Source organism: Cetorhinus maximus, chromosome 14 (genome assembly GCF_964194155.1).
Source record: "Cetorhinus maximus chromosome 14, sCetMax3.hap1.1, whole genome shotgun sequence".
Lineage (NCBI taxonomy): Eukaryota > Metazoa > Chordata > Chondrichthyes > Lamniformes > Cetorhinidae > Cetorhinus > Cetorhinus maximus.
The window spans coordinates 101,599,131-101,622,823 of NC_135892.1; the positions used below are offsets into that span (position 1 = coordinate 101,599,131).

Genomic DNA, 23,693 nt, shown 5'->3' on the forward strand with positions numbered 1-23,693 from the left:
TTGAATGGCGGAGCAGGCCTGAGGGGCCGAATGGTCTACTCCTGTTCCTATTTCTTATGTTCTTATGTAAGGGGGGAAGAGACAGTTTTGAGAGATTTCCAGAGCTTAGGACCAAGGTAACTGAAAGCACAACTGTCAATGGTGGAACAATTAACATCAGGGATGTGCAAGAGACCAAAATTGGAGGAGATAAATCCTTGGATGCTAAATTTTCAACTTGCTGCCTGGGTTTAAAACTGACGTTTCCAGCTGGTCATCTTTTACATAAACAGCCAATTTTAATTTTTACTGTAGCCAAGTCGCAACTGCCTTAGAGTCTCCTAAGTGCATTCACTGCAACCCATTCTCATGGTTCTACCCTGGGTCTTGCCAAGGTGGCGATAGACAGATTATGGTTGGAAGCTGCCAGGCGGGTGTGGTCGAGTTCTTTTTTATTCGTTCATAGGACGTGAGCTTCGCTGGCAGTGCCAGAATTTATAGCCCATCCTTAGTTGCCCTCAAGGAATTAGTGGTGAGCTGCATCCTTGAAACATTGCAGTCCATGGGGCGTGATTTTGCCACAGTGCTGTTAGGGAGGGAGTTCTATGATTGCAAAAAACTGAAGGAACGGCAATAAAATTCCAAGTCTGGATGGTGTGTTTGGAGGGAAAGTTGCAGATGGTGATGTTCCCATGTGCCTGCTGTCCTTGTTCCTGGGTACCCAACTCTCTTCCACAGCCTGGTGTGTGCCCGGGTGGCATCTGGATGTAATACTTAATTCTCATAATTTTTTTATTCTTTCAAGGGATTTTGTCATCACTGGCAAGGCCAGTTGCTCATCCCTAATTGCCCTTGAGAAGGTGGTGTTAGCAACTTTTTTAAACAACTGCAGTCTACCTGGACCAACTTTTCTGTAACAGTACGGTCCAATGGAGTGGCATTTCCGATATTGCTGTGGTAATCACATGCTGGCCAGACCAGGTAGAGATGGCAGATTTCCTTCCCTAAAGGTGAAACTGATGGGTTTTTGTGACAATCAATGCTTTCAGTCCCAGTTTTTTTAAAAATTGAATTTAAATTCAACTGCTGTGGTGGGATTTGAACCTGTGTCCTGGAGTATTAGCTTTAGGATTACTAGTCAAGTGACATTACCACTACAACATTTTAGTTGTACCCCTCTAAAAAAAGGGGGCAGTTGAGGATTTTGGAAATACACCCCAACTGTGGAGAGACACATTTAACACTTCAGGTAGGTGGTACTTCCACTTTAATAGAGAAGCAACACAGGGAGGGGAGGGGAGGGGAGGGAAGTGGGCGGGGCCACTTAAAGCCAAGTGCTGATTGATTAATGCAGATGTCAGTCAAACTCTACGGGGGCGGGCGGCTGGCGTGAACGTGTTGACGTCACGGCGTCCAGCAGCCATGGCCTCTTGCAGCGTGTCGGCCTTCTCTGTTTATCGGAGCCTGACGGCGGAGAACGGGCTTAGCGTTCAGGTCAGTCGGGTGCATTCGAGCGGCAGGAGGTGATTTTTGGAGGCTCTCTTCTCCGGGTTGGGGGTGTGTTGAGAGACCGAGAGGCCTCGGTGCTCCTCTCCGGGCCGAGGGAGAGAGAGAGAGGGGGAGGGGGAGGGAAACCGTTTCAAATGGGCAGGCGGCCGCTCGCGCCCACTGGGCGGGGTCACCACTGACCCCGCCCCTCCCTTGGTGACGTCACGGGATTTCTTGTCGCCAGCCTGGAGATCCCACGTGGAGGGAATTCCGCCTCCACCTTCCCCCAGTGGAGGAGATGTCAGCTGTGGCTCAGTTCATAGCACCCTCGCCTTTGAATCAGAGGGTTGTGGGTTCATGTCCCACTCCTGGAAACCAAGAACTCTGATTGTACTCGAAAGACGTTGCAATCTGTGACTGTTGATAACTCGAAAGAGTTTCCCCCAGTGGAGCCTACCTTCACCCTCTGGCTGGTTTCAGAAGCTTGACCAAAAGAGTTTTGCAAAGTGTTTACAACACTGAAACAGGCCATTGCGTTGGTGTTTCACGCTTCTTCAACTACCCCAATCACATGGTTACAGCGCAGGAGGAATTGGATTTGAATTTGAATTTGAATTCAGGTGCCGTGGTGGGATTTGAACCCATGCCACCGGGGCATTAGTCCCCTGGTTTACTATTCCAGCAACATTAATGCTGCACCTCCATCTCCCTTAGTTCTCTACTCCGTTGTGCCCCTCTTCAAAGGAGGCACTTCATGAAATGAAAACAGAATATTGGAAATACCCAGTGGGTCTGGCAGCATCTGTGGAGGGAGAAGCCGAGTTAACAGCCTGGATTTTCACCATGCTGGGTTGACTCGGGAGCCCTTTAAAAATGGTGACTGAGCCCCGATTCCAGGACCCCTGACCCCGTTCCTGATTTTTGGGAGTACCTTTAAAGGGTGTGGGCTGCTGCCGGTCAGAAGCCCGCATCCAGCACTCCTGACCAGGCTGGCTCCATTGCCGAGATTGGTATCTCCTATTCCTCTGCAATTTTCATGGAGCCGGGACAGGTTTTTAAAGAGTTGTGGTTCACGGCCCCTGAGAGGAGTCATGAGGGGGATCTAAGGTAAGTTTAAAAGGTCCTCCTCGTGGCCCTTATGCCAAGCTCTGCCCTTCCACCCACCCCCTCAGAGCCCTCATGCCCTCTATGCTTAGCCTATGGTGTTCATTGACCCACAGTTCACTTTCTAGAACCAATGTGCATGGATGTACCAGAGTTTGGCAGAGGGGGCATGAGGGGACATGGGTGGGTTGGAGGGCAGAGCCTGGCATAGTGGGCGAGGGGCTTGAGGTGACATGGATGGGGCATGGGGAGTGTTTGGAGAGTGAAGGGGGTTGTGAGGGGTGAGGACTGGAGCGTTTTTCTGCTTTAATTCACTGGGACAAAGTCCCACGGCACCAAGGAGGGCCTTTTAAACAACTCGCCTCTGCACCCGGCAGCTCCTGTCGCTGCCTCCGCGCTCCTTCCTGGGTCGGCCGGCCTGACTCCAACTCGCACACATGCCCCAGCAGTGAAGATCTTGCCTTGGTGGCTACTTTCTCCTGAGATGGATGGGCTGAGCTGGGTATTTTCATGAATCCCCTACCCACCTTGAGGGTGAAAATCCTTTCAGGTAGATGGCACTTCTCATTTAATTGAGAAAAGGCAACACTGAAGGGAGCCACTTGGCCCATCGTGTCTGCGCGAACTCTCCCAATAAGCATTCTACCTACCTAGTGTCACTCCATCCACCTTCTCCCTGAAGTCCCGCACATTCTTCCGTTCCAGTTAATAGTCCAATTCCTCTTTGAAAGCCCCAATTGAACCTGCCTCTACCGTACTGCCAGGCAGCACATTCCAGATCTTAACAATTCGCTGTATCAAAAAAATTTCTCTTTTTATGTTTCTGTTGCTTTTGCCAATTTTCTTAAACTTGTGCTCTCATGTTCTCGATCTTTCAAGATGGGAACAATTTCTCCTTATATACCCTCTCCTGATCCCTCATGATTTTGAATACCTCCATCAAATCTCCTCTCAACCTTCTCTCCAGCTCCATCAACTATTTATTTTTCTCTCATGTCCTTACCTGGTTTCCCTTTAAATGCATCTATATTGTTACCCTCAACTACAAGCAGTAGAGGCTCCACAATCTAACCAGTTCAGATAAAGAAGTTTTTCCTGAATTCCTGCCATGAAGCTCCCAAGTGGGAGGGGTGAGACCATGGAGGGACTTGAAAACTAGGATGAGAATTTTAAAATCGAGCTGCTGCTTAACCGGGAGCCATTATAGGTCAGCGAGCAAAGATGCGTGAATGGTTCAAGTAAGGACACGGGCAGCAGAGTTTTGGATGACCTCAAGTTTATAGAGAGTAGAATATGGGAGGCTAACCGGGTGTGCATTGGAATAGTTGAGTCTAGCGGTAACAAAGGCAAGGATGAGGGTTTCATCAGCAGATAAGCTGAGGCATGGGCAGCACAAACAGGCCGGGTAAGAAGTATTTCTTGATTTCCCATATGCTTTGGCAGTGTACCTCAAATGTACTGTACCCAGTAATGTCAACAGCTCCCTTCCCCCCCCCACATCTCGTAACCAGGAGACAAACTTAAAAATCAAGAAGTTTGGTATTAAAAAATCAGGAATTGCTTTTTTTTTTTCAAATATAAACCCATATAAATGACAGTTGGTTCATAAACCTCATTAGTGGCTTATTTAATCTCTAACAGACCAGAGCACTTTACAAAAACAATGGGCTGGATTTTATGGCGTGCTGTTGCCCCCACCCCACCCTAGTTAAATGTTCGGGGGAACCCACCCATTATCCAGATGGCTGCCCCGCAGCAATTTAACACTGGAAGCAGCATTAATCCTTTTAAGATGGGACTTCTGCCCCTTTCCTGGGTGGAAGTCCGGTTTAGAGAGCTGCTGGCCAGTTTGATTACCCGGCAGCGCTGCTGGGAGCCACTGTTGGGACAACAACTAGTCCCCAGTACTGAGGAGCCCAGACTGACAGGTAAGTCCAGGATTCAGGGTTGCAGCAAGGGAGTGAGTGGGGGCGAAAGGGTTAAGTGGGTGGGGTGGAGCCATGTTCAAGCGGCTGAGGGGAGATGATCTGAGGGATACTCCAGGGGGCCAACAAAGGAGGTCACCCCTCCCCCCGCATGCCCAACACCAGTCCACACAGATAAAGTTGCCATGCTTCCTGTGTTGGTCTCTTCCTGCTATGGCTAAAATACCAGCGGTGGTGGGATGAGGCCCTTAATTGACCATTAGTTGGCTACATAAAGGCCTCAATAGGCCCAAGGGCGGGTGGGCTGCCTGATGCCTCCCCCGAACTGGGTAAAATTTCAGACAGGTCGAGGGCGGGTGGGGAGGTAGCAGGATTTTACGGGCCTCACTCCTGCCTTCAAACCTGCTGGCAGGGGGTGATAAAATCCAGCGCTATATTACTTCCCCATTTGGACATAATGGCCTAATTTTGGACCTTGAATGCAGTGAAAGATGCTTTTCAAACCTGCGGGGCAAATCCAAGATTTATGAACCCTCTAGTAAGATCACAAGTAATGCTCAATTCTACTTCAAAAATCACAACTTTCACAACAGGTCCATGAAAGTGAATGTGCCTGTATACCCAAATGACTGTAGGTAGGTATACTCCTTCGTGGGGGCAATGGACTATTTTCCCAACTTTGGGAGGGATTTATTCTCAGAAGGGTGGTGCAACCAGGGAACTCAGCTGTTAAAGTCTCTAAAATTGGTATGTTCTTCTCCCAGAACAGTATCACTCACTCTGGTGTCACTTCTGGCTATGTTATAAGTCAGCTTTTTGGTTGGTGAATCGGATGTATGTCATCTACTGAAACCCATCACCATGTTTAAGTATCTTGAAACCATGTTGCAAATCTTGAAACTAAGCCTCCAAGTCTGTCAATGAGACAGATTGCAGCTATGAAGCTGCTTCTTCAAGCCCATGCTGATCAGTTGTCTAAAAACCTACTGGTAATTAATCTTGGGGAACCAGACTAACAGGAACACTTGGGATCAGGTCCAAGATGTCATCGCTGATGATAAGGGTTTAGAATTGAATTAGTCTTCAGAAACCAGTTCGGTAACTGGATACTGGTACTTGTATTAGACAGGTCCACAGTACTCCACAAACTGTTAATAACTAAAGGAAAAGTCGTGTCTGACTAACATGATTGAATTTTTTGAGGAGACTCGGTGAGAGTAGTGCATTTGACGTAGCTTATATGGATTTTGGCAAGGCTTTTGATTATGTCTCACATGGCAGGTTGGTCAAAAAAGTAAAAGCCCATGGGATCCAAGGCAAAGTGGCGAATTTAATCCAAAATTGGCTCAGAGGTAGGAAGCAAAGGGTAATGGCCTATGGGTGTCTTAATGACTGTTAGGCTGTTTCCAGTGAGGTTCCATAGAGCTTAATACTAGCTCCCTTGTTTTTAGTGGCTTTTATCAATGATTTCAACTTTAATGTAGGGGAGATGATTAAGATGTTTTCAGATGATGCAAAAATTGGCTGTATGATTGATAATGATGAAGAAAACTGTAAACTTCAGAAGATATCAATGGACTAGCCAAGTGGGCAGAACAATGGCCAATGAATCTGGAGAAGTGTGAAATTATGCATTTGGGGAAGGCTAACTAGGCATACACGATGAATGGTAAGACACTGAGAAGTGTAGAGGAACAGGGACCTTGCAGTGCATGACAACAGATCCCTGAACTTGGCTGGACAGGCAGATGAAATGGTCAAGAAAGCATACAAGGTACTTTGCCTTATTAGCCAAGACACAGACTATAAGAGATGAGAGGTTATGCTTAAACCATATAAAAATGAGTTAGGCCACAGCTGGAGTACTGTGTGAAGTTCTGGCCAAAGCAAAGATGTGATTATGTGATCTTATGGCACGAGCTGTGGTTCAGTGGGCAGCTGTTTGACCTTCAAGTCAGAAAATTGTAGGTTTAAGTCCCGCTCCAGAGACTCGAGCGCAAAATCTAGGCTCCCACTTCAGTGTGGCACAGAGGTTTTGCTGCACCGCTATCTTTTGGATTAGATATTAAAGCGAGGCCTCATCTGCTTTCTCAAGTGGAAGTAAAAGATCTCATGACACTATTTCAAAGAAGAGCAAGGGAGTTTTCACTAGTGGCCTGGCCAATATTTACCTCTTCAGCCAACATCAGTAAAACAGTTTACCTGGCCATTATCACATTGCTGCTTATGGGATCTTGCAGTGTGTAAATTGACTGCCACGTTTCCTGTGTTACAGCAGTGACAACACATCAAAAAGTAGTTCATTGGCTGTAAAGCACTCAAGGACATCCTGAGGTTGTGAAAGGTGCAAGATAAATGCAAGTCTTTAATTTTTCCTTCTCACTCTCCGCCTTCAAGCACCTTTTCAAAATTCACCTCTTTAAATAAGCCTTTCGTCGCCTCTCCTCGTCTGTAAAGACTCAATTCCCATAGACTCAATGCCCTGGTACTCCATATAGGTAAAACTCTGAATGTTGGATGATGATTAGAAAGCAGAGTAAACTTAGCGTGCCTATTTAAATTGTGATGATTGATGAGATGGAACAAGGCATAACAAACAATAAAAATAAATTCCTTTGATTCTCTTCAGTTTGGTGGTGTTGACTCATGCTCAGATGCAGTCTCTCTCATACCTTGTCCAAATAACCAACTCTGGTGTGCCAATCTGGACAGTGGAGCTTGGTGTTCCAGATCCGGTACAAGGCTGACTGGGAATGGGGTGGATTGCAATTCGTGCTGATCCGATATCTTTAGCACCGACCCTGCTATCATTTCTCAGGTTGATTTTGTTATAATACTTGGGGTAGTTTCCTAGTCCCTAGTGGTTTCCTAGAGTATTTAAGACCGAGATAGATAGGTTCTTGATTGGTAAGGGGATCAAAGGTTACGGGGAGAAGGCGGGAGAATGGGGTTGAGAAACTTATCAGCCATGATTGAATGGCGGAGCAGACTCGATGGGCCGAATGGCCTAATTTCTGCTCCTATGTCTTATGGTCTTATGATTGTACTTGAGAAGGTACAGAGGAGATTTAAAAGGATAAAAGCAAAAAACTGGGTTGCTGGAAATCCAAAACAGAAACAAAAATACCTGGAAAAACTCAGCAGGTCTGACAGCATCTGCGGAGAGGAATACAGTTAACGTTTCGAGTCAGTGTGACTCTTCGTTCTGTTGAAGAGTTATACGGACTCGAAACGTTAACTGTATTCCTCTCCGCAGATTTAAAAGGATGTTGCCTGGACTGGAGAATTGTGAGAAAAGATTGGATCGACTATTAGGGTATAAGACACTGAGGCTAAATATATCATGCTTACCACTGTCACTGCTAAGATAAGCAAACTCAGCATAGACCAGGTGTCAATCTGCGAGCATCTTGGTTGTCAAGCTTTCACGTTTTGTACTGAACCATGCAAGTCTTGAAACTATAGAGAAAATGTTGTCGGCTTCCTGCTGATTTGTTAATGAGTGATTTCTTTTATTACAGACTGATGGACATTCAAATAAGACAAGTCAGGAAAAACAAAAGCGTTCCCTACGTTTGTCCAGGAGGAACAGGATAATCAAGAGGAAACGAAAATATTTAAAAGTTAAAACGGAATCCTCATTAGATATTCACGTTGTGAATAATGCCGAAATATTACAAAGGACAAATGACTATGCCGAGAAGGAGCCCATGGGTCACCGTGCTAAAAGAAAAATTAATGGTAAACGGGTGCATAAAATTAAAAAGCTGAAGGTAAAGCCTAGGAAAGCCACAGCACTGTCCAGCGATGTTCCAACAAGCTGTTCAACAGTAAAGAGCGCAACAACCTCCAAGGCAGGGTTTCCTACGAAACCATTCCAGGTGGGTCTTGCAAAATGGAGTTCATGGTCTTGACTGCAAGCATTTGCTCGCACACTGTTCCTGCGCTAAATCTCCCTCTCACTGGCAGTCATTTGTTTAGATAATGCAAATTGCACAGATTGAAGAATATGAGATAACATGGCACCAATTAAAAGCGAAACAAATATCCATATTTCAAAAGCTAATATACGCTGAAATTCAGGACATAATCTAAAAGGGAATGTAAGGTTTTTCAGACCATTAGCTTAGCATGGAATCATTTCTGTCTTGTAAGTACACAGGGGCTGTGATAACAATGGCTAGTGATGTTTTTGGAACATGAATTCAGTTATACTGTCACAATTTTACATGAGAAAGAAAACTTTACCAACTAAATTTTGCCAGCATCAGTCTCTAGTTTTAAACATGACTTTGAAAGCAATCCCGCATCAGTGGAACATCTGATGCTGTTACATATATCTCTGTCTATAGCTGTTGTAGTATGTTTTATGCTGGGTTAGGTCTTAGTGGAAGAAAGTTGAAATCCGCAAAAAGAGAATAGTTGTAAAATGCATTACTGTATTAGGTAGAAATGCAGACTGAACTGTCTGTTTAAAAATGTACTCTTAAAAGATGGAAAATGACTTAAGTAGACAGAGGAAATCTGCCAATTATAAAAGCATTACAGTTTTGGTGTGAAATTATTTCAGGTTTCTCCACTCCTGAAGGTGTGGGTGCCAGCAGTCCTCTACAATATAGTCCCCACCACTTAGAACACCCACAATCATTGCAGACAACTGCCTATACTGGCAATTCACACTAACCATGCCATTCCTATGGAGTTCAGTGACAAAAGACACTGCCTATATTGTATTAATCACATTAGTTATTTCGGGCAGTCTCAGATGCTCAGTCTGCAGTTGGCACCTCATTAAGGTACCATTAATGTGACTGCTTAATCTCCTGTCGTTGGTGTCAGGTTAAAGTTTACGCTAACGAGCACTGATTGTGACAGCAAACATGGCTAGAAGGAGAAAAATGATGAGCCTCGGCACGAAAATGAGCAGCCAAAGGTGAGCCAGCATGACCTAGCGCAGCACCTTGGATCATCCAAAACCTAAAGTCACTGATTAACAAAGATGGTGTAACCAGTTGTTCACTGGCATCAACACAGCAGTAAAAAACGCAATCTGTTGGTAGTTGATAAATTGTGAATTGCTTTACACAGAAGGGCGTAGGAGCATGGGATGCTTTGTCACAAGAAATGGTTGGGATAGAGATAGCTATATATTTTTAGGGAAAATTGGATAAATATTTGAAGAAGATGGATATAGATGAGCGCAGGACAGTGGGAGTAGATTTGGATTGCTCTAGCAAATAGCTGTTTAAGACACAGTGTGGTATCCTATGCTGTAATCTTTAGATTTGGATGGGATTTGGCTTATCTCTGATGCTACCCAGGTCAGGGGCTGATAACCCCTCTTATGGCTCACTTGTGAATATTGACTACTTGATTCAGGAATGCAATGGTGCCTGCTAGTGGTCCCATCTTCCAGCAAGGAACAAGGAAGGGGCTTATTCTTCTTGTGCTATTAGCCCCTATGATTCAAGGTGTCTTCAGGAAAGGAAAGGTGGGGTGAAGTACTGGTGAGCAGATTGTTTTTTTTTAAAAAAGCATGATTGTTTACTTAACAAAAACAGAATTACCTGGAAAAACTCAGCAAGTCTGGCAGCATCGGAGGAGAAGAAATCAGTTAACGTTTCGAGCCTTCATGGCCCAGTTCTGCCGAAGGGCCATGAAGGCTCGAAACGTTAACTGATTTCTTCTCCGCCGATGCTGCCAGACTTGCTGAGTTTTTCCAGGTAATTCTGTTATTGTTCTGGATTTCCAGCATCCGCAGTAGCTTTTAGCTGATTGTTTACTTACCCCTGCATGCCTGTCCGTCTGTTGAATTCCTTGTGTGGCAGATGTTTAGAATCTATTTTGTAGTTTGTCAGGAATGTTTTGAAAGTGTAGTGTTATGTTCTTCATGTACAGTTTTGGCTAACCTTGGTCATTGAACTTTTGAGATATGATTGCATAAAGTGATTATGAAATTTGTTTATCATTTCTGAAGAAAGATATATAAATTTGAGCATTTTTGTCTTTGTAATGAGGACCCTGATTGATTTGTAGGGCATTGCTATTCCTGTTGTTTCTCTGGAAATGGAGGCTCCTGAGTGGGTCATGATTAGCTAATTATCTGGAAGCTGAATCAAAAAATGGCCTGTTGCTTTTCAGTTCTATTTCATGCAATAATGTTTTTCCATTAAACTGCTAATTTTCTTCCCAGCCTCTCAAGCCTTGTATAAGAAAAGTTTCTCTTCCTCTCTGTCCTAAATCTCTGACACAATCTTATAACTCTGTCTCCCCAAACACTTGAAAGAGTCTGTGTCTATTTATCCTCTCTTACCCCACCTTCCCATTTAGCTTCGGATGACTGTGCAAGCCAATGCTTCAATAAATAAGATAATCTTAGCTGACCAAGCAGTGGAAAGCTTACAAGTGTTGTGTGTTACGAGGTGGTTAATCCCCAGCAATGCCCATTTAGAGATGCCTAAGCCTTGATGGTATCTGGTCCTAAGGTATCTAGATTTGGATAAAATGAGCTGTCCGTACAGGGAGTGTGTATTAATTTGATCAGCCAAACTGAACCGCAACCTATGTGGACATTTCAGTAACTTGATTTGGAAACGTAAAACTCAAAACATGATAAACACCAGCTGTCTCCTTCCCCCCACCCCCCCACCATCCCTCAATAATTTGAAACCTGTTTATTTTGATTGGCTTGTGTGTACAGTTGAGTTTCTAGCCGTTATTTGTGCGATATTTTCCTGCTTTAATTTGATTGTGATGTCATGGTAACATTCTGTTGCCGGGAGATGCAGATTTGTAGTGATTGGAATTATGGGTATGAAATCTGAAAGTGCCTTTGAGTGGATTGTTTTTGATTCGTTCCTATTATTTCTGAGGACTTTTCTGTCATATACTTTAAGTTTATTGCAACATTTTAGTGTTGACAGAATCGTTTGGTTTTTAATGGAGTTTTATCGCAGAAGAACGATGACGGGAGATTGGAGCCTAAGCATATGATTAATTCAGTGATAATTGAAGTAGTTCCGTCAGGTATTGGCATTACACTGCCCAGGCGCCACACATTGTATAATACAGATCATCACCATTATTCACATGAAGATAACATGCTTTAATCAACGTGTTAACCTCATAAGTTAATGGATTTAAGGTTTTGATGGAGAACAGAAATATTCCTAGGTATCGATTTTAAAAATGGAGAGAAATGAAGGAATGACTGAGGTGAGATTCCTCTAAATTTTGGGGTGGAATTTTCCTTTTGCTGGACTCTGGGTATTGCAATCATGCAACAGAATCACATGGTTTCTTTAAGATAGCCTGTCAAAATTTGATGATATCTGCAGCCACTGGCACTAACTTTTCTACATTGTTCCTGTTAAGACAATATAATAAATACCTAGCAGGACTTCCAGTACTTTTTCTCCCTCCATCCCACCTGCTTTACAAGGTTTCTTGATGAATGTGCAATTACGTTAATGCTAGTTGCTTTCTAGTACCTTACTGATTATCTCTCCTTGACTCAAGAGTGCCATGACCATTTGGATTGTCCCTGCCACCTCTTTGACCTTTGATTAGCTAACTCACCACAGATTTGGGATTGACCATGGGATATTCCTGTCTATACAGTTCATTATTCAATGGATAAATTCACTGAGCAATTGGAAGATCTCCCTGTACGTCCTTGCCGGTTAATAAACTCATCATGAATGATGAGAAACTAAGATTTGGTTGGATTTGCTGCACTTGAGACATAAGAGAAACCACCGCCTCAAAGCGTGATGGAAACAGATTCGTTAGTAACAGAAGATAATTGGATAAATACTTGAAGGAAAAAATTTTACTGAGGTATGGGGAAAGAACAGGGGAATTAAACTAATTGGATTGCCCTACCAAAGAGCCAGCACAGGAATGATGGACTGAATGGCAGCCTACTGTGCTGTACCATTTTATGATTCTATGATTATATTCTAGAGTCACAAGTTGAGGGTTTGGAAGGAGCTTTATATACTGATTAAAATATTTGCTGCACTTTATAGGTCTGTGCTGGTGAAATGTAAAGCTCCAAGAACTCTTAAGAGAACTTCATGCTTTTCCATTTTTTAGAAAATAGTTAACATGAAAAAAATGTTTTTTTTTGAGGATAGGCTCAAATTTCCTCTTTTTTGGTTCTACAATATGCACTGGCCTACAGTCAGAATAATTGCCATGTGTGTTATCTGTCTCTTGACCGCTTGTAATGGGGTTTGAATTTTACGAGCTTAACTGATTAGTTGTCTATTTTCTTTAATGTGCATCAATAACTATGCTCTTAGGAAAGTGTTTAAATGATAAGGATATTTAGTAGGTGTGAGACTATCACTTACTAATGAGTTTTGGATCCTGATTGTTGGATTGATTATACTGAATGTTCGCACTACTGTTTGACTGCAACCATGCCTGCTTCTTCTCATCCACCTTTCCACTGCCTCTGTCACCAATGACCACCCCTCCTTCTCTGTCACTCCTCTGCAAGCCACATCCAAACCATTGTTCTCATTCGATTGTCACAACAAATATCCATTTCGTCACCAAGAAAACTAGCTTTTAACTCCATAATGTTGCTGCCTCTACCCCTGTCTCTTACACAGTTGCCGAAATCCTAATTCATGCTGCAATCATCTTGAGGGGCAGCCTGTCTAATATTGTTTTAGTTAGCCTCTACCTTCAAACACAGTGCAATTCAATACAATTCACATCCACAAAAAATCATGTACCTCCATCACCCTTGGCAGAGCCAAAGTCCTGTGGAATACCCAGTGCCCCAATGAATTGATTTCACCATAATCTTAATTTTCAAATGCCTCCATAGTCTTGTTCCATCCTACGTCAATGAGCAGTAGGTGAGATGGAAGTAGTTGGTCTTGGTGATGGATATGGGGCCGGAAGCTCAGCTCAGGGTCAGATAGGATGTTGAAGTTACGAGCAGCCTGGTTTAGCCTCAGACAGTGACCATGGAGTAGGATGGAATTGGTGATGAGGGCATGGAGGTTATGGTGGAGTTGAAGACAGTGGCTTCAGTCTGACAGACATTTAATTGGCGAGAGAATTTCTGCTCATGTAATCCTAGAGGTTGGACAAACAGCATGACGAATTGAAGCAGTGGAGAGTTCAAGAGAGGTAATCGTGAAATAGAGCTGTGTGTTGTCAACATTGTCATGGAATCTGATGATGTTGTCAAGAGGCAGCATGTAAATGAGAAATAGGAGGGGACGTAAGATAGATTCTTTGGGGAATCCAGAGGTGACAGCTTGAGAGCAGGAGAAGCCATTGCAATCAGAAAGTTTTCAAATTATTTGATTTTACTTTTCTTATTCATTCATGGGATGTGGACATCGCTAGCTAGACCAGCATTTATTGCCCATCCCTAATTGCCCTTGAGAAGGTGGTGGTGAGCTGCCTTCTCAAACTGCTGCAGTCCGTGTGGTATAGGTACACCCACAATGCTGTTAGGGAGCGAGTTCCAGGATTTTGATCCAGTGACAATGAAGGAGCGGCGATATATTTCTGAGTCAGGGTGGTGAATGGCTTGGTGGGGAACTTCCAGGTGGTGGTGTTCCCTTGTGCCTGTTGCCCTTGTCCTTCTAAATGATAGCGGGGTGGATTTGGAAGGTGCTGTCTAAGGAGCCTTGTTGAGCTCCTGCAGTGCATCTTGTAGATGGTACACACTGCTGCCACTATGTGTCGATGGTGGAGGGAGTGAATGGTTGTGGATGGGGTACCAATAAAGCAGGCTGCTTTGTCCCGGATGGTGTCAAGATTCTTGAGTGTTGTTGGAGCTGCACATAACCGGGTAAGTGGAGAGTATTCCATCAACCTCCTGACTTTTATGAACATTTGAAATAGGAGCAGAAGTAGGCCATTTGGCCCCTTGAGCCTGCTCCACCATTCAATAAGATCATGGCTGATCTGTTTGTGTTTCAAGTTCCACATTCCCATCTACCCCTGATAACCTTTGATTCCCTTGCCTAATAAAAGTCTACCTCTGCCTTGAAAATATTCACTGACCCCGCCTTCTGAGGCAGAGTTCCAAAACCCTCTGAGAGAAAAAAATTCTCCTCACCTCTGCCCTATAAAGGCGACACCTAATTTTAAGAAAGTGCCCCCTAGTTTTGGACTCACCCACAAGAGGAAAAATCCTTTCCACATCCACCTTGTCAAGACCATTCAGGATCTTATATACTTCAATCAAATCACCTCTCACTCTTCTAAACTCCAGTGGAAACAAGCCCTGTCTGTCAAACTGATCCTCAGTTCATTCCAGGTATCAAAACCTAGTAAACCTCCTCTGAATGCCTCCAATGCATTTATATCCTTCCTTAAATAAGGAGACCAAAACCGCACATAGTATTTGAGATGCAGTCTCACCAATGCCTTGTATAACTGAAGCATAACATCCTTACTTTTATGTTCAATTCCTCTCATAATTAAGGAAAGCATCCATTAGCCTTCTTGATTACATGCTGTACCTGCATACTAAGTTTTTGTGACTCCAGCATGAGAACACCTAGATCCCTCTGCATCTCAGAATTCTGCAGTTGATATCCGTTTAAGTAATACTCTCCTTTTTTATTCTTCCTGCCAAAGTGAGCAACTTCACATTTTCCCATCTTTCAGATTTTTATCCACTCACTCAACTTATCGGCAAACTCCTTATGTCTTCTTCGCAACATACTTTCCTACCTTTGTCGTCTGCAAATTTAGCTACCATACCTTCGCTCCCATCAGCTAAGTCATTGATGTAAATTGTTGAGGCCCCATCGCAGACCCCTGCGGGACTCCACTCGTCACATCCTGCCAATCAGACAAAGACCCATGTATGCATATTCTGTTTTCTGCCAGTCAGCCCAGCTTGTATCCCGGCTAATATGTTACCCCCTACACTGAGCTTTTATTTTCTGCAATACCCTTTGATGTGGCACCTTATCAAATTCCTTCTGGAAATTCAAGTACAGTACATCTACAGGCTCCCCTCTATCAACGGCACATGTTACTCCTTCAAAGAACTCTAATAAATTGGTTAAACCTGATTTCCTTTTCACATAAAACCATGCTGACTCTTCCCGATTACCTTGAGTTTTTCTAAGTGCTCAGCTATAACCACTTTAATGATCGACTAACACTTCCCCATGACAGACATCAAGTCTGCCGATAGTTTCTTGCTTTCTGCCTCCCTCCCTTCTTGAATAGAGGGGTTATATTTGCTACATGCCAGTCTGATGGAACCGTTCCAGAATCTAGGGAATTTTGGAAAATTAACATCAATGCATCTGTTAGCCACCTTTTTTAAGACCCTAGGATGAAGTCCATCTGGCCCCGTAGACTTGTCCGTCCGCAGCTCCGTCAGTTTGCTCAGTACCGCTTCCCTAGTGATTGTAATTTCACCAAGTTCCCCTCTCCGCTCCATCTCCCAATTTACATCTATTACTGGAATGTTTTTTGTATCCTCTATAGTGAAGACGGAAGCAAAATATTTGTTCATTTCATCTCCCATTTCCTTATATACTATTAACTCCCCATTCACACTCTTTAGAAGACCAACACTCACTTTACCTACACTTTTCTTTTTTAAATACTTGTAGAAGCTCTTGCTATCCCTTTTTACATTTCTAGCTAGCTTCCTCTCCTACTCTAATTTCTTTCTTCTGATTAACCTTTTAGTCATTCTCTGCTGTTCTTCATATTCTGACCAATCATCTAACCTGCCACACATCTTTGTACAGTTATATGGTTTTTCCTTAAGTTTGATGCTTTCCTCAACTTCTTTGGTTAACCACAGATGGTGGGTCTTCCCCTTAGAATTTTTCTTTATGGTAGGAATATACTTATTCTGAGTATTCTCTAGTGTCCCCTTAAATATCTGCCACTGCTTCTCTGTTGATATATCCCCTAGCCTAGTATCCCAGTTAACTTCAGCTAGCTCAGCTTTCATGCCCACATAGTTGCCCTTATTTAAGTTTAAAATGCCAGTCTTAGACCCATTCTTCTCCCTTCCAAACTGGATGTAAAATTCAATCATATTATGGTCGCTGCTACCTAGGGGTGACTTTACTCTGAGGTCACTAATTAATCCTGCCACATTACACAATACCAAGTCTAATATAAGCTGCTCTCTGGTTGGTTCCAGAACATGCTGCTCTAAGAAACTATCTCGAGAGCATTCTATGAACTTCTCATCCAGACTACTATTGACAATCTGATTTTACCAATTTATATGTAGATTTAAGTCACCCAGGATTATTGCTGTCTCTTTATCACAAGCACCAAATATTTCTTCTTGTATGCTTTGTTCCACATTGTGGTTACTGTTAAGGGGCCTGTAGACCGCTCCCACTAGTGACTTCTTGCCCCTATTATTCCTCATCTCTACCCAAATGGATTCTACATCCTGACCTCCTGAGGTCACCCCTAACTATTGCACAAATGCCAGCCTTTATTAACAGTGCTACCCCTCCACTTTTACCTAGCTTCCTATTCTTCTTGAAGGCCACATACCTCTCAATATTCAGGACCCAATCCTTGTCATCTTGCAGCCAGGTCTCCATAATGGTTATCAGATCATATTTATTTACTTCAATGTGCACTATCAATTTGTTTACTTTGTTATGAATGCTACGTGCATTCAGATACAGAGCCTTTAGTTTAGTCCTTTTGTTATCTTTGTGACATCTAGTCTTGATTCTTTGTGCATTCTTATCTTTTTTCTCTCTGTCCCTTCCTGCCATTCTCTGACCCTCATTCCCCATATTACTATTTTCCTCTCTTACCTTGTCTCTACTCTTTTTGATATACCACATCTTGCCACATTTGATTCCTTGCCCCCACTATTTAGTTTAAAACCCTCTACTTCCCTAGTTATGCGGTTCGCAAGAACACTGGTCCCAGCCCAGTTCAGGTGTAGACCATCCCAACAGTACAGCCCCCCACTTTCCCCAGTACTGGTGCCGGTGCCCCCCAAACCAGTCTTTGACTGAGATTATAAACTTTGAGGTTCTGCTTTTCAATTTAGTGCCTAGCTCCTCATACTCTCTATGCAGAAACTCTTTCCTAGTTCTCCCTATGCCATTGGTACCTACATGGACCACGATAACTGGATCCTCCCCCACCCACTGCAAGTTCCTCTCCAACCCTGAGCAGATGTCCTGAACCCTGGCACCGGCAGGCAACACAGCCTTCTGGACTCTCACTCTTTGCTACAGAGAACAATGTTCGTTCCCTCACTATACTGTCCCCTACTACCACTACATTCCTTTTTGTTCCCCCCACTTGAATGGCTTCCTGTACCACAGTGCCATGGTCAGTTTGCTTATCCACCCTGCAGCCCCCATTCTCATCCAAACAAGCTGAAAGAACCTTAAACCTATTGGACAATTCCAGAGGGTCACACCTCCTGCCGTCTGGGTCCCCTAACCTGCCTTACTCACAGTCACACCCACCTGTCACTGACCAAATCAGAAGAGCCTATCCTAAGTGGTGTGACTACTTACTGGTAGAAAGCATCCAGGTAACTTTCCCCCTCTCTGATGTGTCGCAGTGTCTGCAGCTCAGCCTCCAGCTCAATGACTCTGAGCTGAAATTCTTCAAACCACAAACAGTCAGTACAGACGTGTTTGCCCTGGATCACAGTGTTATCCAGGAGCTCCCACATGCTACAGCCTTGACACATCACTTGTCCTGCCACCCTTAATGTGTTTTAAATAATTACTTAATTATATTAATCACTTATTAATGTTGCTTTTTTATATATTTTATTAACTTTACCACCAATTTGTGTACTATTTTAAACCTTAGAGATAGAATAGAACTTACCAACTTACCAGATACTCACCAAACAGGAGCATCCTTCTCCGGTAGTAGAGAAAGAACCAATTCCTACCGAGTGAGAAAGATAGAAAAAGGAAACAAACACACCCACCACCCCCCCCCCCCCCCCCCTCCCTTCCCCTCCCCTTCACCTCTTCCCCACCTCCCCCCTCCCTCCCTCCCTTGTAGATGGTGGACAGACTTTGCGGAGTCAGGAAGTGAGTTACCTGCCACAGGATTCCTAGCCTCTGACCTTCTCTTGTAACCACAGTATTTATATGGCTAGTCCAGTTCAGTTTCTGGCCAATGCTAACCCCCACAATGTTGATAGTTGGGGCATTCAGCGATGATAATGCCATTGAATGTCAAGGGGCAATCGTTAGATTCTCTCTTGTTGGAGATGATCATTGTCCGCCACTTGTGTGGCAAGAGTATTACTTGCCACTTGTCAGCTCGAGCCTAGATATTGTCCAGGTCTTGCTGCATGTGGACATGGACTGTTTCAGTATCTGAGGAGTCACGAATGGTGCTGGACATCGTGCAATGATCAGCAAACTTCCCTACTTCTGACCTCATGATGGAAGGAAGGTCATTGATGAAGCAGCTGAAGACGGTTGGGCCTAGGACACTACCCTGAGGAACTCCTAGGACAGGCCATCAGGCGGTGGCATAGTGGTATTGTCAATGACTAGTATTCCAGAGACCCAGGGTAATGCTCTGGGGGACCCGGTTTGAATCCCACCACAGCAGATGGTGAAATTTGAATTCACTGAAAATCTGGAATAAAAGTCTGACGATGACCATGAAACCATTGCCGATTGTTGTAAAATCCCACCTGGTTCACTGATGTCTCACCTGGCCTGGCCTACATGTGACTCCAATGTGTTTGACTCTTTAAAAAATGCCCTCTGAGCAAGGGATGGGCAATAAATGCTGGCCTAGCCAGTGACGCCCACATCCCATGAATGAATTAAAAAATCTCCAGCAACCGCAACCATCTTCCTTTGTGCTAGATATGGTTCCAACCAGCCAAGAGTTTTCCCCCGATTCCCATTGACTCCAGTTTTGCTAGGGCTCCTTGATGCCACGCTCACTCAAATGCTGCCTTGAACTCCAGCTCTTTTGTCCATGTATGAACCAAGGCTATAATGAGGTCAGAAGCTGAGTGACACTGGCGGAACCCAGACTCAGCGTCAGTAAGCAGGTTATTGCTAAGCAAGTGCCACTTGATAGCACTGTTGATGACCCCTTCCACCATGATCAAGAGCAGACTGACGGGGCAGTATCTGGTCAGGTTGGACTTGTCCTGCTTTTTGTGTGCAGGACATACCTGGGCAATTTTCCAATTAATGAGCCATCATGTAAAACAGTTAGAAATCAAGGTTTTTTTTATTCATTCACGGGATATGGGCTTCGCTGGTTGGGCCGGCATTGTCCATCCCTCGTTGCCCTTGAAGGCGGTGGTGACCTGCCTTCTTGAACAAAAAACCCAGATATGTCCTGTATACGAAAAGCAGACGAGCCCAAGGTGACAATCTTGCCTCAAAATCTGATCTAGATTTTGTTTGAACAGTATACCTAATTGATTGGCCTTCAGTGTTTGTTTAAAATAAATAGGTTAGACACAAGTAAATGCATCACAACTGTACAAGATATGAATCACTGGCTCAGCACAAATTAGTTACAGAATGTTGTTCTGACTCACTGAAAGCTATTTACAGAGCCATTTGACAAAGTACAGATAAATTGTACCTTTGTAAGATGACAGTTTACTGTTTGTGTAGGGAAACTGGTGAGCAATGAGTTGGAGCATTGTCTCAGATTATTTTCAAATCCTTCCCACAGTGAGGTTGTCAGATGTTCACTTGATGTAACCAGAGCAGCTTAACATCAGTTTCTGGTAGTTGTTCGTTGATAGCAGTCGTTTGACACTAAACCAACACTCAGTTGAGGAGGCCATAAGAATGGCTTTGTGAATGCAAAAATTTCACACTGTTAACAGTTATGAGCGCTCTCCTGAGGTATAGCTAGAGCGTGTTGATGGGCAAAGGAGTGGGCAATTTTTTCCCTCTGTATTTAATTCTGCAACATTAGCATTCCTCACCCTAATGAGCACCAAAAACATCACCTTGGTTTCTCAAAAAAAATACTTAGAGCTGACAGGGAAATGCTCCACAAAATGTGTAGTTTTCAAAATGTGAAATCTGTAAAAATGTGTAGTCTGTTCTAGAGCAAAAATATAGATAATGAAGATGCGGTTTTCAATTCTGCTTAGACCAAAGATTCAAGACCTTGGACAGGACCATCGTTATCAATACTTCTTCGGGACCTACGTCACATACAGAACAGTAAGGAAAGATCAATTAAACTCTTCGAATGGTTAATAGCACCAGTTGCTCCAAAGAGGTTTTTCAGGTAAGTGTGTGCAGAGTAATCTTTTAACATAATGATGCCTAAAATACCCTCTCTTATTTATTTCACTTCAATCCAGTTAACTGTCATAACTCATTTGCAAATCAGCAGTTATTTGAAATTGTAATTGTCGGAGGGTCATGCTATATGGTAGCTTTTCCTAAAACTATATTTTAAGGCTGTACATTTTTGCATTTTGGATAAAGGTTGTACTTGTTGCAGTGGAAGAGTAATTGCATTTCTTGTATGGGAAAGTAAAAGCCTCTTAAAAAGGTCTATTTTAGTTTTTCCATTTCTATCAATCTTACTGGAGTGCTTACTGTGTTCTCTGGATGATCGGTTCCTAGTGCTTCATTCTCACTAAATTCTGGGATTATACAAGAGTGGTCCAAAGATGATTTGTGTTCTGATTCTTCATTAGACCACTTTTATTTCTTGCTAGTTACTCTGAAAGCCCCATCTGTTAGATCCAACAGAGTCTGCATGGCAGTGGACTGAACTTCCATAACAGCTGCAAAGGCTGTGAACATTGACACTTTCATTGTTAGGGTCTGGCTGAGGCATCCCATGAACTTTCCAAGGTGGACCGAAATACTGGTGCCCTGGAGAGATGACACCACACAGGCTGGAAGCAGCACTCTCCATACTTTCCACCAAAGTACAACACCTTGCAGGCATTCTAATCCCTCTGGCAAGCAGATTTCACGGCTGGATCGTCAGGAAGCGAAGAGGGGGAATTAACTTCCCTGTGACAGGCAGGAGAGGTTCAGGGGGTTGAATTGTTTTTTTAAAAAAAAGTGTGGAACTCAACATCAATCCAGCACAAAAATGGTTGCTTCCAGTTTAAACCGGAGCAGGTTTGGAGGTATTCCCTGTTCCCCACAATTTCTCTGCCCTGAATTTTACCCTTGGCAGGTGTGTGTGATCGGCGGGCCGGGGGCCAGTCGGGAAACAGGCCCCTCGCCTGTGATCGGCTCACGACTGCGACATCACGCTGGCTGGCCAATTAAGGCCCGCCCAGCATGAAACGCGTCTTCTCAATTGTCAAGAAGGTCCGGGCAGAGCTCTGTTGGGCGCTGGGTCCAATGGCGACCCAGTGGGCTATTTAAAAACAGCACAGGCAGCTTCTTGAAGGTTGCCAGGGAAGAACATGTCTCCTGTGTTTTAGAGACCGAAGTTGTGACCTCAGCTGCGGCTGGAGACGCAAGGCAGGAGTATAGGTCAGGTGGGCACTCACGACCCCCCCCCCCACCAGTGTTCGGACCCGTGCCTTGCGGTCCTCCTGGAGGAGGTGGCTGCCAAGATGGGCACCCTTGTCTCCAGAGATGGAAGGAGGAGGCCACCATGCCTGACGAAGAAAGCTTGGGAGGAGGTGGCAGCCGAGGTCTGCAGCCATGATGTTGTGCAGCTCACATGGGTGCAGTGCTGCAAAAGGTTCAACGACCTGCTGCGCTTGGGAAGGGTAAGTGCCATGTTGGCCTGGATCAGTGTGGTGAACTATGAAGGGTCCGGCCAAACCCTCGTGGAGCTCGGGCGTTTGAGCCTGAGTGCCAACTGTCAATGATGCTGGAGCTGGCCAAGGGTGGGGTGAGCCCTGGTTGCTTGAATTGATTGCCTTGCGTCTCGAGGGCCATGACTTGGATGTGCCCTGCAAGGTGTTCCTCAGGTGGGGTTGGCCAGGCTGCAATGGCGCTGCAAGCAGAGAGTGGACTAGTCAATGCTCCTCTGTCCTCTCAGGAGAAGACCAGCCGTAACAACATTGAGAGGTAACAAACAGGTGGAGGCCCCTCAAAACCTCCTAATCCTGACAAGATTTGAGCAGGATGCCTTGGAGCTGGAGGGGCGCCACCTGGCAGGGCACCTCAGTCAGCCAGCCGTGCAGAGGCTGGGGTGTCAGACGAAAGTAAGAGTGCAATGCACAGTGGTGAGAATTTCGGATGGAACAAACATTCTTGTGCTGTCTCTTCATTAATGGGAGCCTCAAAACTGGAGTCCCCATTGATCATTGAAAGACAATGGCACCATGATGCAGATCTCCATTGTCTCACCAGGGTACCTGGCATGCACAGTGACAATGTGATGACTTAAACTAATGACATGTCGTCGTTCTCCCTTAGATTTGGCAGCAGGCACTCGGGCGCAGGACCCCGAAGAGCCACCCGACGCCAGAGGATCGCCGGGCTTCAGCTGCACCTGCGTCACACCTGCTCTCTGAACCAGCGCAGATACCAGCATTAGATCTTCGGCTAGAATGTCGGAGCACAGCGGTGAGGGCACTTCACGCTCGCTTGAGGAGCAGGCGGAGGCAGAGTGTGCCCAGGGCGCAGGCATTTGGAAGACAGCTGGAGACCAGGGTGATGCTGAGTCGAAGGCAGATGATGAGCCTCTGGAGTAGCCATTAGGCAGCAGATGTTGGATGTCCTGTGCATGTGCAGGAGGACCCAGCGGAGATCCATGAGGTTATGCGTGCCATGGCCTCTGTTGTGGAGGACTCCATGCAGAGTATAAGCACTGCGTTAACCCTCATGGCCGAGTGCACTGCCTCCTCCTTTGAGAGAGTGTCGACTGTCATGGAGAGGCAGCTCCAGGGACAGAGTTAAGGGTGCCTGGGGTTGCACTCTGACCTGCAAGCTCTCACACAGGCAATGACAGGTGATCAGTGCTGCATGGGAGATGGATGAGGCACCCAGTATCCCAGCCAGGTGCCCATCCATCAATAGCGAGGAGGGAGGTCCAAAGTGACCTCACGTTGGTGCACGAGCTGCTTGTCATCTCTGTGGGCTCCTCTTGGGGCGCTCTGGATGACGGCAGCAACTCCTCCGCCCCTCTGCTAGTGACCATGGCATCTAATGAGGCTGTGAAGACTGGGGAGATGCCAGCCGTGGCACTGGCTGCTTCCTCCCAGGCAGGGCCAGCACGGGCTCCGCTGGCCAGAGGACAACTGCCAAGGTC

At 44.8% G+C, this 23,693-nt stretch overlaps 1 protein-coding gene across 1 annotated transcript in view; it reads left to right on the top strand.

The window, feature by feature from the left end:
• Nucleotides 1–1,356: 1,356 nt before the first annotated feature.
• The window catches only part of riox1 (ribosomal oxygenase 1), a 50,229-nt gene continuing 27,892 nt past the window's right edge, over nucleotides 1,357–23,693 (top strand). Inside the window, exons 1-3 of the mRNA XM_078557343.1 lie at nucleotides 1,357–1,473; nucleotides 8,018–8,377; nucleotides 20,605–20,744. Coding sequence (XP_078413469.1) covers nucleotides 1,402–1,473; nucleotides 8,018–8,377; nucleotides 20,605–20,744 — 572 coding nt within the window. The 5' untranslated portion in view covers nucleotides 1,357–1,401. The remainder of the gene's footprint in view (nucleotides 1,474–8,017; nucleotides 8,378–20,604; nucleotides 20,745–23,693) is intronic.